Here is a 13872-nt window from a genome sequence, read left to right on the forward strand (position 1 = left end):
TGGTCTTCGTTTGCCGAAGACATACTGCGTTGTCAAGGGACCAACGGATTGTTCACATCAGGGGTGCGTTTGGGGACCAGGCCTAAAGTTACAGTTTGCCTTTGCCTGGACTGGATTTTGTCCTGTTTCCCTGCCTTTGCTTGCCAATGTGGGCATGACGTTGTGACAAAAGTGTCCTGATCTCCTGTTTGGCCGACAGATATGTAGACTCCCGGGGTATTCCATTCCGTCATCCTAATCGTCTCTGCTTATGGGTGACAGGACGAGGCCGGTCCACGGCGTCCGGAGTATAATGTATATTGGGAAAGGAGGATCATACATTTAATAATGTCTAGAAAGTCTAAAGACTGCTGGGTGGAACTTCCGTAGTGGACCGAGACAAACAAAATGGCTGTTTCGGTTCTCTAGAATGAAACCCGAAAATTTATATTTTTAAAGAAAACGTTTATTAGAAAATCAAAAAGACTAATATCATGAATTGAAACTGTACATTAACACAAATTATTTACAGTGCAAATGCGGATATCACAGTATCCATACTATAAAAGGATTTGAAGATCATTTCATTTTTCGCGTTAGTATAACCAGAAAAAGACTCTGGTAAAACCAAGCCCAGAACGACCAGGTCCTCACTCAAAATAGAGAGGTTCATATTTTGATCCGAAGACGAAAACAAGGTGGGATTTTGACGAAGGATATCGCGTTGTCTGTTGTCAGAAATGCAATGAAATAATGTGTCTTTGTCTGATAGGCCTAGAAACGAGAATATAAAACAATCAACTATAGCCTTGGTGACATCAACCAGAGAAAAAACATACATTGTTATCGGATCAAAATATGAACCTCTTTTTTAACGTAGGTTTCACTTGAGAACCATGCAGATGGAATTGAAAATGCACTGTCAGTCAAAGTAGTAACTGACTGAATAAACGCTGTGACAAAATAGCAATTGACCTTCCTGGTTGTGACCATGATGGACCAGAAAACATCCTAGGACAATATTGTGACAGACACGTGAAAATAGTTTAAAGAGTACAATGTCACATTTTTAATACATAACTTTATCAATAAAATAAATACTAGAATACTTCTTTCTCATGATCACAGATGTGCTTTTTATAAATAGTTTTGTAATAATTGTCTCTGATTTGACGGCTGTCCATATTTTGGGGATATTTGAAGTTCTCGCAGACTTCGCAGCCAATTCGTGATCCGTAGAGATGGGTGTAACCTAGCGCCAGGCTTCTGTCGCGATGTTGCGGCTGTACTGCGGATACGTATCCCGGTACCGCGCACTGAAATAGAGGAGGCAAACTCGTGAGGAGGTTCTTTGATTAGTACATTGACTCGATGAGATGAGAGTCAATCACCCCCAACAATCACCCTACAAAAACCGAATCCGAAATATCGAGATGTTCGCCCCTAACACACAGTCGGCTCCTTATATCATGAGTGGAATCCCTGGGCAGCCCGTCGCGTCATCCTAATTTGGTTAGGTGAGGAACGAGGCCGGTCCACTGCGTCCGGAGTGTAATCATGAGTAGCCTGACCTACGACCAAATCGAAAGACAGAATATCCAAATCAATTTATGCCAAGTCGCCATGTTGCAAGTTGGCGCTGTGTTTCGAATGTGCCAGTGTTCGGCACGTTGGAGGACGGGACAGGGGCGAGTGTGCAGTAAAGAGAACGATTACCACCCCGTTTGGTTAGTAGACATACGGCATCGTTTTATTTGTAACTAACTCAACAATTTTTGCTGAGGCATGCTGCTGTCATGATTCAACACATAGGAAACGAACATAGTGCATCTTGGCCGAGTGAATATAGCATTTACAGTTGCAGTGCAGTGAAATTGGGAAACAAGAAGTGACAATTTGATATAGAGAGACAAACGTTCATAAAGTCAAAAAGTTCAAAAAGGAGAAGAGAGACCAAGCCGATCTACCGACGTTGTGCGTCGGCATCCTTTCGAGACTTGCGGACAGACGCACACCGCCGTTAAATCGACATGAGCGACGTCCCAACCTTGAGATACGTCTTGGCAAATCGAAGACAAAACAGAAAAAGTCATATCACAACACAACACACCACAAACACTTACTACACATTGGCTGGGATCGGTCTCTGAGCGTACTGATCCAACATGGGCTCCTGCCTAAAGGAATACTGGAAATGGCAAGAGGTTAGAGACGTAAGCAAGCAGTCAGATGGCGGTGTAAGGGAGAGGAGTGCAGGGACTGATTCGCATCCCCACGTTGGTTTTGGGGCCACTTGTGTTAGCATTTCGACCAGAAATATGTAAGGCTCGCTTATGATATTCTGGTTCTTCGCATGCAGTGCAGTACTACATTAAATGCAAGCAAATCATTTTTTTGTCTGATGGTGATCTTAGAAGTGTTAAAGGCTAGTTCACAACATATCCATATTTCCCGAGATTCTAATTCCGTCGATAAAGACATCCAATGACTGAGTGTCCACGTTAGTTGGGGACCTTGTGCTACCTAAATAATGCGCTTATTATGGTATTTAAAGTGAGGTTATATGGTTCATAATTTCACTATTTTTATAGACAACCACGGACTTCCATATCTATTCCTATCGTGTATATAAGTCAGTGAGCAGTGAGACACGGCTGACGAAAGGATACATGGATAACATTTGGAATGCTTGGGTATCTATGACTGTTAGACCTTCACCTTGCAATTGTATGTTGGCTTCAGAGTTAACTAGCGAATTGACCTACCTTCCAAGAACCTGTCACTTCAGGTTTTAAGTAACGAACAGCGTAACCTTGGAAAGCTAAATCTGAAATGTAAAATGGAGACGTTATTAGAGTCAAGGGGGTCTACTTTTGCATGCCTTCTTTACAAAATAATGTGTACCTACCGACTTTGTGTAACACAGAAAACCTCTTGCAACATTAACTGCAATTTCATTGCGTGATTCTGTGGTTGTGAGTGAGTGGAAATAATGTAGGCCTACTTTGTAGTGATTGATACCTTTACGTTCATTCCTTTATGGTAACATGTTATCAACTTACCTTTGTTTGACGGTAAATCTGGTAAGTTGATGTTGTATCTTTCAGGAGACTTGTTTAGGAAGTCAGACCAGTCTTTTCGCGTTGTCCTGAAAACGGAAAGGTTTCATGAACTATTTATTATGAGAAAGGAGTCCAGGGCGCTCATCGCTGAGCGGGGAAGAATGTCGCGCGCGAATACCGCAAAAATACATGGTAGCTTCAAGTTTTAGGCCTTATCTTTCAATGACTGGAAAATTCGACAAGAAAACATTTCGTGAACCTTTTTTCAAACACGGTCAGGGGGTCCGAAACCAATTTTAAAGGTAAACAACTTGATGAACCATGAGAACATCAAGCACAAAAATTCAGGCTTCGGTGTTGTGTTATGTAAGTGTCCGGGATTTTTGCGGGGATGACTTAGACCCTTGACTAGACTGTCTCAGTTAGGTCTAATTGACCGCCCTATGCTGCTAAAACATTTTTCTCTTGACAGCTTTTATGCGAAATGGTAAAGCCGAGCAAATTTTTACATGAAGAAAGCATTCGGACCGCCGTAAAATATCAACTTCGCCACACCCCATCATACGCGGACAATATTCACTTCAAAGTACACCGAAGCGCGAAATCGCCGCTCCGCGTTGGAATTATTCCTGGAATTTTCTAGTCTATCGCGTTTTGCTATCTGCGAATAAAGAGTCAGTGGCATGAAATTTCTTTACTGGCGACTCTTCGAGGATAAGTTTTCTCAGCCCCGAGAGCGAAAATAGCTCACTGATTCATCTCATAAGTATTTCGCTCATAATTCTACGCGCAAAACCCCGCTTCTTGTTTACATGTTTCAAAAGAAGGTTGCATTTGAAAACTTACTTCAGTTCTTCTGGTGTTGTGTAATATCTGTGGATATCTCGGCCAGTCTGTGTGACATTCTGAAAAGATGCAAGTCACGAATGACATGACAATGACAATACCACGTTTTCGCGTGGCAGCAAGGTTGTGACATTGTCCGCACTCCTTGGTGGCTTGTTGTGGACACTGTGCTGCACACCCGGTGCGAATTACGGTAGCTTATGTCATGTTACCCCTAATCCTGCTATAAATATTAGCATTTGACTATATAATTTGTTACATTTCAGGATTTGTGCACTGATTTATACGCCATTGCTTGTGCAAACAAATCATAGCGTATTAACCAAATGACCGAAAATATTTCGACTGAAAGCATGGTCAGACATTACATTCAGGAATTAAAGCTCTTAACCCTGCGTTAAATCGATTTCTAAACAAACTTTGAGTGTTTCTTACGCCGAACTGAAGGCAAGGTTGCGCTATCTCAAACTGACGGCGAGGCGCGTTATGTTTGGGTAAAAACTTAAAAATATTGAACAGCTTTTGTTACAGCCCAAAAAGTGCCTATTTCCTCGCATGTTTGTGACATTAACGGGAATGATGTCCAAATATACTTTGCAAGCTATCAAGCAGATTCATGTAGACTTGTGGCAACACGAAACTGGACAAGAAGAGATGACAAAAACGGCCCGTGTACTGTAAGATCTACCAGGAGCCGTTCGCGCTCTTCAAATTTCGCCGAGAATCTGCGGTGTATATTGCCCGTCCTTGGAGACGAAAACTGACTTACCAATGTGGAAAGTTTGTTTTCTGGTGGCATGAAATGTGTCGTCGTGGCACGTCGGAAATCGACTGAAAGCATAAAAGAACAAAACTTTAGCAAAAGCTGCGTTTTCTTAACCAAGTGCGTCGAAGGACGGAGAATTCCTTTTCCGCCGAATAGGGTTCCATTCACACCCGCCGTCCCTCGTCTTGACCAACGGAAGCGCCCCGCTGACGACATTTTTACACGACCGTGATTTTTATCATTTGGGATGCAACCGTTTTGCACTTCGGACAAGTCACTTTTAAAGTTAGAGCTTCGCCACTGCTGCATGTCACCAATACACGCCTGTTTGATTTCGTATCTCCAAATGATTTTTATGGCCCGAGGTGTAGTCAATAAATAGTCAATTGAAATTGTCGACTTGGCTGGTATATCGAATGTCGAATGAATAATTCAAGCAGGAAATTCAGGTCGCACCTATACGTTTGCCAATAGTTTGTGAAATATGCATGAGAACGCGCAAAAAGGCAGCTCCAACATGGATAGAATGGCACCTGAGGGAATAGGGTAGCACACGTAAGACCATCGTGAGATTCAGGTGTTTTACTCCTATGCGTCATTATATCGACAGGGGGAGTATATCTTGAAAACCACTGGTTCTGCCAAGATGACGTAATAAGTCTTTGGTGATGGAGAAGAGTGTATGAGGAGAAAACATCTTTCGGGGAGGCGAGTGATAAACGCATGTCTTCATTTTGAAGATATTGTAGGCCTAACATGCAGGGGAGGTATTCACAGCTCGTATTGTAGCTCAACTGTTTGTCTTCATGCGAAAGATCGGTGTCCAAGTTGTCGCCTGAGAGGCAGGGTCGTGTTGATCGAGGACATCGCTCAGAAGACAACTTTTATCCCATGGTTGTGACAAAACGTCTGGGAAAACAATGGGACAAGAGAACCCGTGTGGAGAACATTATAATATACCCGAGGAAACATCAGTTGGTGAATTATCTATCAAACTATCTTCTCAGATAGTTTTTTGGATAAGATCTTTAAAAATTCGATGGTGTTAAATGCGTCTTTAGATAATACCCCATGCCCTCTGGAGTCGCGGATTATATTGCGTAAAAAAATCCATTAACATTCTAGGTTTTGAAATATGGATTTATGATAATTACAAGCGCAGTAATATAGTGCAGGGAATCACATAAATCTTGGTGGAACCATTGCCTAATCGATGCCTATAGTTTATAACACAAAACTGCAGCAAAATTCATATTGAAATGATTATAATCGTGAACACGATAAGCTGCTGTGTTATAAACTACTGGGTACAGTTTATTCATTGTAGGCCTACCTGTTTACCATAGTACTCTGAAATAGAGAGGCCTGTCAATCAATGAAAGATATATACATCTCGTAAACTCTAGGCCTAATTAAATAGAACCTAGGAAAAACATTGTCCTCGCGGGCGGTGATTGTGACCTCGCAATGAGGACATAAAATACGATGAGGTGGTTGTGAAAACAGACTTAGACATTCTCAACAGTAAAATGAATCAAAACATTTTTTGTCTTCTGACCCCCCTCCCCAAATTTTGTGTCTCCCTAAATGGGATTGGTGACCACATTGATGACTTCGTGTATCAGTATCACTGTGTCACTCGAGGAGATTTAGCTGTCACAACTTGGTCTTCTGCCGGCCGTGGCTGAAGATCCGGGTTAAGACAAACTGTTTGACGATAGCACGAGATAGCAATTGCAAGTCGATGAAGTGTCCCACTGAAGCTGAAAATACGGTTGTGATTTAACTAAAGACAAGTGTCTTACCTGGTCCGCATGTGGTGGTTGTCCGACAGTGTTCCTCAGATAGTTTGTGGGCAGCCGTGTCCATATCCATGCGCCTAAACGTGGGGAGACGGGGATGATATAACCCCTCTTTCACCGCGGCTAGTTGCACGGAACGGAACGTCGGGTACTGGTAGGAATAACTCGGGATGCGGAGGGGGAGGGTCCCATCGAGGGGGTCAGCTTTCACACCCACTGTCGTCATTTCTATGGTCTTCTGTCTCCCGTTTTAGTCGCCTACAGTCCCTGGACGAATCTTTCTATTCAACTGGTGGCCGTGTGTTTTATGCTGGCCGCTTTCTGAGGGAGAAGTGTGCCAAGTATTGTTCAGTTGACATAAAGGCTAACATTCGGCGCGGGGCTAGGACGTTGCTAGTGGTGATTGTACACAGGCTCGATTAATGACGTCACGAACGACGTATTGCCTCGGTGTCGCCTTCTGGCGCCGTTTTTGACAGCGCAACTCCCGACCGCACGTGTCACATAGTCATTACTGCTCCCCAGTACTTTACTTTACGCTGTTCGAGGGGGATTAATGGCCCTGGTGGCTGAGCTCGGGTTTTCCTGCTGATTAAGGGCCCAAATTAGGAGGACGCACCAAAGTTCTTGACGATCTCAGAGGACAACTTGTCTTATCGTCTTCACCAAGTCGTCAATGAAAGCGCGGCTAAAATATCCAAACATCCACTTTTTTCTCTTGCCTTTTAGCCGTATGTCTGATGGCTGACCTCATGACTTCAAAGATATAGAAGTCTGTTAATCGATGGGCCAAGGTAGAGGAAGACCTCTGGCCTTATACCGGGCCATGTGCACTGAGAGGACGAAATGTCTTTACCCGCAGATCTTCGTGCCATGCACAAGTGAAAGCACTATCTCAACTTGTTGCGCGTGAGACGGATATTTGTTTACTTGGGATAGTAAAACAGAGCTATTCAATGGGAGCTTTTCAGGAAGACGGGTCTTCTGCTGCCTTGGAGACCTTAATGGCACAACAGAATGACATAGCTTCCATTGGGGTGCAGCAGGAAGACGGGTCGTCTGCTGTCTTGGAGACCTTAATGACACAACAGAAGGACATATCTTCCATTGGGGTGCAGCAGGAAGACGGGTCTTCTGCTGGGGTGCTTGCTAAAGGAAGACTGGTCTTCTGCTGCCTTGGAGACCTTAATGGCACAACAGAAGGACATATCTTCCATTGGGGTGCAGCAGGAAGACGGGACTTCTGCTGGGGTGCCTGCTAAAGGAAGACAGGTCTTCTGCTGCCTTGGAGACCTTAATGGCACAACAGAAGGACATATCTTCCATTGGGGGGGTGCAGCAGGAAGACGGGACTTCTGCTGGGGTGCTTGCTTCTGCTGCTTTGGAGACCCAAAAGGTGCAACAGGAGGACAGATCTTCATCTATTGTAGAAGGAATACATCTCCAACTTGGCAAGTAGGAAGACAGATTATCAACTGGTGTAGCAGGAAGACAGAGTCCTCCAATCAAATATCCTTTGTATTACACTAGTCTGGTCCTATCAAGTCGCACCTGGGATTGCTAGGACTCCTGGGTACATATCCCAACCAGTTTTTAAGCTGAGGTCAAAGAGTAAGAAATAGGTTGAAGTGATCAACTACCTTTCACTGTAAGCAGCATTTCATCACAGAAGTAATCAACAATTATTTTAGGAAAGTTTTTTATTCCTTCTCGTCTCCAAATCAAAAAATAATGACCTCAGTTATGGACCAATTCAACATTTGCACAAACAATTCTATACTTCTGTATGGGCAGAAAGGTTGAACTAATCCAGAACTATTGCAGTTTTGAGCCATCCATTTAGCAATGGTGCAAATAATTTTGGATCCCTCTTTATCCTTCTCTATCAAAATTTTAACTTTATCCCCGTTGTATTATCAGAGCGCCCCCTGTTTTGAATTCTCAAAATGGATGACCCAAATATCTAGCTAACATAGGTATAGCATGGGCATGGATGGCTTCATAGTAAATTAAGATGGAGGAAAGAAAAATAAATAGCTCGATTGTTGTACAATTACACACCCAACTTAAAGAGGGGCTGCAGGCAGGAGCTTATAGGGGTCAAAATGGTGGTCTCCAGGAGCCAAATTTGGACAGTACGGTCAATAGCCCTGGCTCTTGTGATGAAACTTTTCCTCACACCAGCGTGAATAGTCCCAATGAACTGTGACTTTGTGTAAATTAATCTCGCCCACTTGGCCCCTGCCTATATAGTAGTCTCTCTCGGTAAATGGGCTAAATAATCACCACTTCCACAGCTCAGTACAATAACAATATGTACAGTGAATCTACTAACAATTCTACAGCAAAGGTAAATCCCTTCATAGTTCCATGAACTTCTCACAGAAATACTTTTCTTTGGGCATTGGCATCAGTAGATTTCATTGAGGCCAAGGGACATTTGTCAGCCAAATAGGATTGTGCCACTGACAAGTTCATGAAAATGTTTTCCCAATTCAATGAAAATATCTTTAAAATTAGACTCCCTTTTCCCAATATGTGAACAATTCTACTGATTCTATGATTTCAAGCCTAGACAACCTGACACTCAAACAATTTCCCAATTTTACAGGACAACACACAAACTGTTTAACACCACGGGTCTCTTGGAGTATCAAAAGAAACCAAAGAAGCCAACATCATATTGGTAGATATTGTCCTTTTGTAGGTGATATTTCTGTTTTAGACCTTATGATATTATGATAAAGGAGCAACTTCGTCACAGCAGAAATCCCAAACAGAAAATGGAAAACGAGCGGGGAAGGTTTCCAGTTGTTGGTAACACGTCTCAGAATTTCACCAAAATTATTTCATGCAGCTTTTTTCTGCAAAATTATATCCATGGCATCAGGTTTTCAGTAACAAGTCCACTGCCTGCCATCTAAAAATACATTTCCTTTCTGGCAAACTGCAATAAATTTACAGTAAGTGCTATAACTTGTCGTAAGTCAGCAGGCTTTAATCTAGCAAGCACAGCAGTCTGCCCAACACCTCGCTATGCTTGCAGTTTTCAACATCATCAATTTCATAACACGTCGTTGTAATTCAGTCCGTCTCACTGTCCACCTAGTGTATTCCCTTGGCCCCATAGATGACGACCTTCGTTTGGTCCTCGGTTCTCTTCTCGACGACTTGCTGGGGCCTGTCCGAATCCAGAAACACCGCCTCTTCTGTTCGGGAAATATTTATATCTGAAAGTGATACAAGAAACTTGTTAGTGTGACAATAATTAATGGGATTGAATTTAACACTGCCATCGCTGCCATGGCAGTCGGTGCCCACCAAAATAGCCTTCCTGCCCTTACAATATTCTTTCACATTTGCTCTAAAATGGGTGCCCTGATCTGATAATTTTTTAATTCAAATTTCAAGGCCTGATAATATAGACCTCTCTGAGAATGTTATGCAGTGACAAAGTGCTATATAAGAGCTCGATAGTTTGTCACATTATGTATTAAAATTCCACCTTGATAGAACATGATAGTAGCAGAACCCGGAAGAGAAAATATTTCGTAATTGTGCATAAAAACATTTGTTTCAAACTATGCATAAATTTCATACTTACAAAAATGATGGAGTGTTGATGAATCGTACTCCACCAAAGTCTTGTGGATATTTAAACATTAGGAAGAAGTAGAGATGTCCAACAAAGATGCCGATCAGTTCACTTATTCCCCTGAAAATAGAAAGAAGTTAAATGATTAGTGCAAAAAAATAATTTTCAGACTGCCCAACGGTCGACCACCATGTTTCGCCCCTGCGGAGATTTGGCCCGAGTGGCTTGTTTTGATGTGAGTTCTCCCCCTTCATGACCTCATGGAATTGGCCACCCAGCTCAGTTAGCGACATGATGTCATTTGAACTTATTACCCCATTATGCCCCAGGAAATCATCTATCTAGTGCCAAGCATGGTCATTGATTCTCTCTATCGGATTTCTGTAGACAAGTACTATAGGTATGGGATAGCATTTTATACCTTGTTAAAAAAAACCCAACCGGGAACCCAATTTACCAGAATATTTGTTACGTTGTGTCATTTTTAAAGGCATCACAAACAAACATCACAATCACCACGCAGTAAGTGGCAATACTGTTATACAGGCTAAAAGTAACCAAGAAATTGGCACGAGAAAATCCGAAAATTTCTAGTCTCAAACCCCAATACTATTAAAATAATTGTACTCTCAGTATACCCGAGAGAAATTTATGTCAAGTCCCTCGACGTAAAGAACTTACCCTCCTCTGATGATCATGTTGAATGCCACCAACACCCATGGGAGGTACATGGCCTGAAAGAGAGAGAAATCTTATGAGCAATCTACAGCAAAAGCAGGTCTAAAGAACTATGGTCCATATATAAGTTGTTAGCATTGAAAGCAAAGAAGCCTATACTAGACATAAAAGATTTGGATGTCCCTTAGCAGACAGTTGCTAAAGATTTACAAGGTATGTGTGTGGAAATGATGAAAAAAGTGTTACATCTCATTCTCCATCTTCTTCTTCTTCTTCTCGTTCGCTTTCTCCATCTTCTTATTTCAATAGGAGTGCAACAATGAGCCAAGGTTAGAACAGTTGTTTGACTTCTCTGTTGGTCACGGAAAGAATTTGTTTCTAAATAATAAGGTTGCTCTTATCAGAAAGGGAGACAAGCTTACCTTGAATTGAGTGCCAAACCAGAACTGGACAATTTGATCTCTGTTCAACTGACACCAGACGTACATCACACTCAGAACAAAGGGATCCATCAACAACTGGAATATTAACAAGTAAATCAGAAAACAGAAAAGTAAAACAAGACTACAGCAATAATCAAGTTAGTAGTTTCCCATGCCTTTTGATCTTTCTTTTGTACAAGTCCTATGAAATGCAACATAATTTTACGACAAGTTTGTTTTGGCCTCTATAAATATTCTTCAACTCCTGCCTCTACTCAAACACCGAAAGATTTACAGAAAGTTTCTACACTTAGTTTACGATGGTATGCGACACAAACTGGGCTACGATGACTTAAAGCTACTGCAATCTCTTTTCAATTTGTCATCCGCGCCAGCATTTTATCCTGGTGATGATTTTACTTACCATCAGCTCAGCTAAGAATCCAATGATCTGAGGAAAAGTTAAAGAGATTTTCAATGATTATTTGGAAATATTTCACACCTGCAGAATATAACACAGTGGCAGCGACTTACACTCAGTGTAAATACGCTGGTGTCAAGTACAGTAACATCTCAACATCCATTTCCAATAGCAACAGAGAGAATACGCTAGAGTGTACGCCGTTCAAGACCTGCTTACACATACAAAAACGCTGTCTTGGGAAGGCTTCCACTTGTGACATGGCTATTTATTTCCAGCTCTTTGGTTCTACCAACCTCCTCCTTCTATCCAGTGTCGAACCCCAAGAACAGGACAACTTAAAACAAACAATGTGGTTATACATTAAATTCTACATTGAGGCATGCATTATTTCACTTCAGCAAGAAAATATTTGTTCCAAAAGGATACCACAAGAATCACTGAATTGAATATCAGCATGAAGAGGTAATCAGCCGGTCTTCCATCAAAAACACCTGGAAGTGAAAGTCATAAGCGTCAACAAAGGTAAAGTAGCTAAATATATAAAGGTTTATTGGTGCCTTGTGTTAAGGTTTTGGTGTACAGAGCAAGCCCTAAGGACATTAATATTGCAGCGGTACTCATGATCGTGACCACTGAATTTTAATCTGACCGCTGAATTTACGCCTGGAAAATACTGATGTTGATACACCTTTCGAGAAATGGGGCGCTGAGTGTCCAAAATAGTGATGTCATAAGGGGAACTAGGCCTTATGGTGGAGGGACAAAGGAGATAGTCATGGTTGACCAACACACTTGAATGCCTTTAATGACAGACAAGGGGGAAAAAGTTAGTTCCAATGCAAGCCACCAATTTCGGGAAGCATGTATATGTCTTTAAAGGCGGTGGAAGAAATTGGTTTGGTGGCCTATGCTCTCTCTCAGAAGGGCAACGCACTATTTTCTCTCTCTTCCATATGAAACGTTTGGAAAAGATTTTGTGATGGCTTTTTTGAAAATAGGCAATGCAGGTGGCATTACTTGATCAGTTACTCACCAGTTTCGGTCCTTGTGGAATATGAATACAGGAAGTATAGATTGATGAGATAATGGAAACCAGTCATCGGTGTGATGGGGTAGTAAAACAGTGCTGTGATTGGCCGCCATATCTGAAAAACAAATTCGAGACTAGATTATCCAGCGAATTTTTACAGAGTCAGATCTAATGACCGACTCATTCATTTATTTTTGTCGAAATTTTTCATTTTTGTCTTTTTTAAAGGGATTTTCTAATGTTTTTTGAAAGTTGTTACATCAAACAAACCAAGTGAAGGATGGCCTAACCAATGTTTCTATACATACCTGGAATTTGTGGAAGAATAAATTCCAATCTAGGATCATATAATATGGACTCAGAAGTCCTATTTTGCCAAGGAGAGGGAATGCTACAGCTAACGTGAACCAGTAGCGGGAGATCTGAGGGATACTCCGGTACCAATCGCCTATGTCGTTAGACATCTTGATAAGTTTATGTCCCGATTTGGACCAACTTGAAAAAACCTTCTTTCAGGTTACCTGCAAGTGCAAGGAAGAAATAGGACAAGGTTATCCATAATCGTTATCAATGTGAATGTGATGTCGTTATCCAACTTATCATCACGAAAAAACTTGGTCTGTCTTGCACATGCGCAAATGAGGATGATCCACCAAGCGTTCTCCTCACTCCTGCATGCTATGCTGTGACAGACAATGTGGCTTCAGATGATGGTCATCTTCCATTCATTCAACGACACTGTCACACTGTCCCTTCATTCACCGACTGTTTGTTGAGTGTGGCAGTCCAAAAAAGTCTATAATAGGATTCAGTGCGAGTCCAAAGCCCCCCCCCCCCCCCCAACTACTAAGAGCAATGGCCATGCCCACTACCACAACACGCACACATACATACACACGACACCATGACAAGGGAACTCAATCGTCCATGCATTGTTTGTCGTAAGCCAATGCACTGTCAAGTGCTCTGCTTGCCTTCTCATAGAACTTCTACTAGCCTATGCTGGGAATTCATGCCATTTGATTTTCCCTTTCACTTGGCTCTGCATTTTTGGGATCTGACAGCGATTTCGCACCACTTACCTAGCCTAAATATGTGCACTGAGCTCTGTAAATAGCAAATACGTGTCTACAATCGTCCCACCACCTACAATGACGGTGTTTTTGGATGATTTTGCGAAAAAGGAACAAGAAGTACGTGGCACAACCAGGACAGTTTTCATGCCGACAGCTGCTGCCCCCTTTTGGTCAGAAGAGTTTTTGGAGCCG

General features: G+C 42.1%; 2 protein-coding genes across 3 annotated transcripts; both read right to left on the bottom strand.

Moving 5' to 3' along the window:
• Nucleotides 1-488: 488 nt before the first annotated feature.
• On the bottom strand, nucleotides 489-6790 carry LOC135495878 (sperm microtubule inner protein 8-like). 2 transcript variants are annotated; one of them, XM_064784876.1, is made up of 7 exons: nucleotides 6459-6790; nucleotides 4657-4718; nucleotides 3888-3946; nucleotides 3042-3127; nucleotides 2745-2806; nucleotides 2103-2167; nucleotides 1131-1295 (listed from the first exon to the last, which is right to left on the bottom strand). In XM_064784876.1, the coding sequence occupies exons 1-7, from the start codon at nucleotides 6679-6681 to the stop codon at nucleotides 1232-1234; spliced, it is 621 nt and encodes a 206-aa protein (XP_064640946.1). In that variant the 5' UTR covers nucleotides 6682-6790; the 3' UTR covers nucleotides 1131-1231. The 2 variants fall into 2 exon arrangements, with proteins under 2 accessions (XP_064640945.1, XP_064640946.1); XM_064784875.1 differs by lacking the exon at nucleotides 2103-2167 and having other exon boundaries at nucleotides 489-1295.
• A 1356-nt stretch (nucleotides 6791-8146) lies between these two features.
• LOC135496203 (derlin-1-like) lies at nucleotides 8147-13831 on the bottom strand. Its single transcript, XM_064785380.1, has 9 exons — nucleotides 13687-13831; nucleotides 12913-13125; nucleotides 12608-12719; nucleotides 12001-12065; nucleotides 11575-11601; nucleotides 11151-11246; nucleotides 10732-10784; nucleotides 10060-10170; nucleotides 8147-9685 (listed from the first exon to the last, which is right to left on the bottom strand). The coding sequence occupies exons 2-9, from the start codon at nucleotides 13066-13068 to the stop codon at nucleotides 9550-9552; spliced, it is 756 nt and encodes a 251-aa protein (XP_064641450.1). The 5' UTR covers nucleotides 13069-13125; nucleotides 13687-13831; the 3' UTR covers nucleotides 8147-9549.
• Between the last annotated feature and the right edge of the window lie 41 nt (nucleotides 13832-13872).

This window comes from Lineus longissimus, chromosome 11, assembly GCF_910592395.1.
Source record: "Lineus longissimus chromosome 11, tnLinLong1.2, whole genome shotgun sequence".
Lineage (NCBI taxonomy): Eukaryota > Metazoa > Nemertea > Pilidiophora > Heteronemertea > Lineidae > Lineus > Lineus longissimus.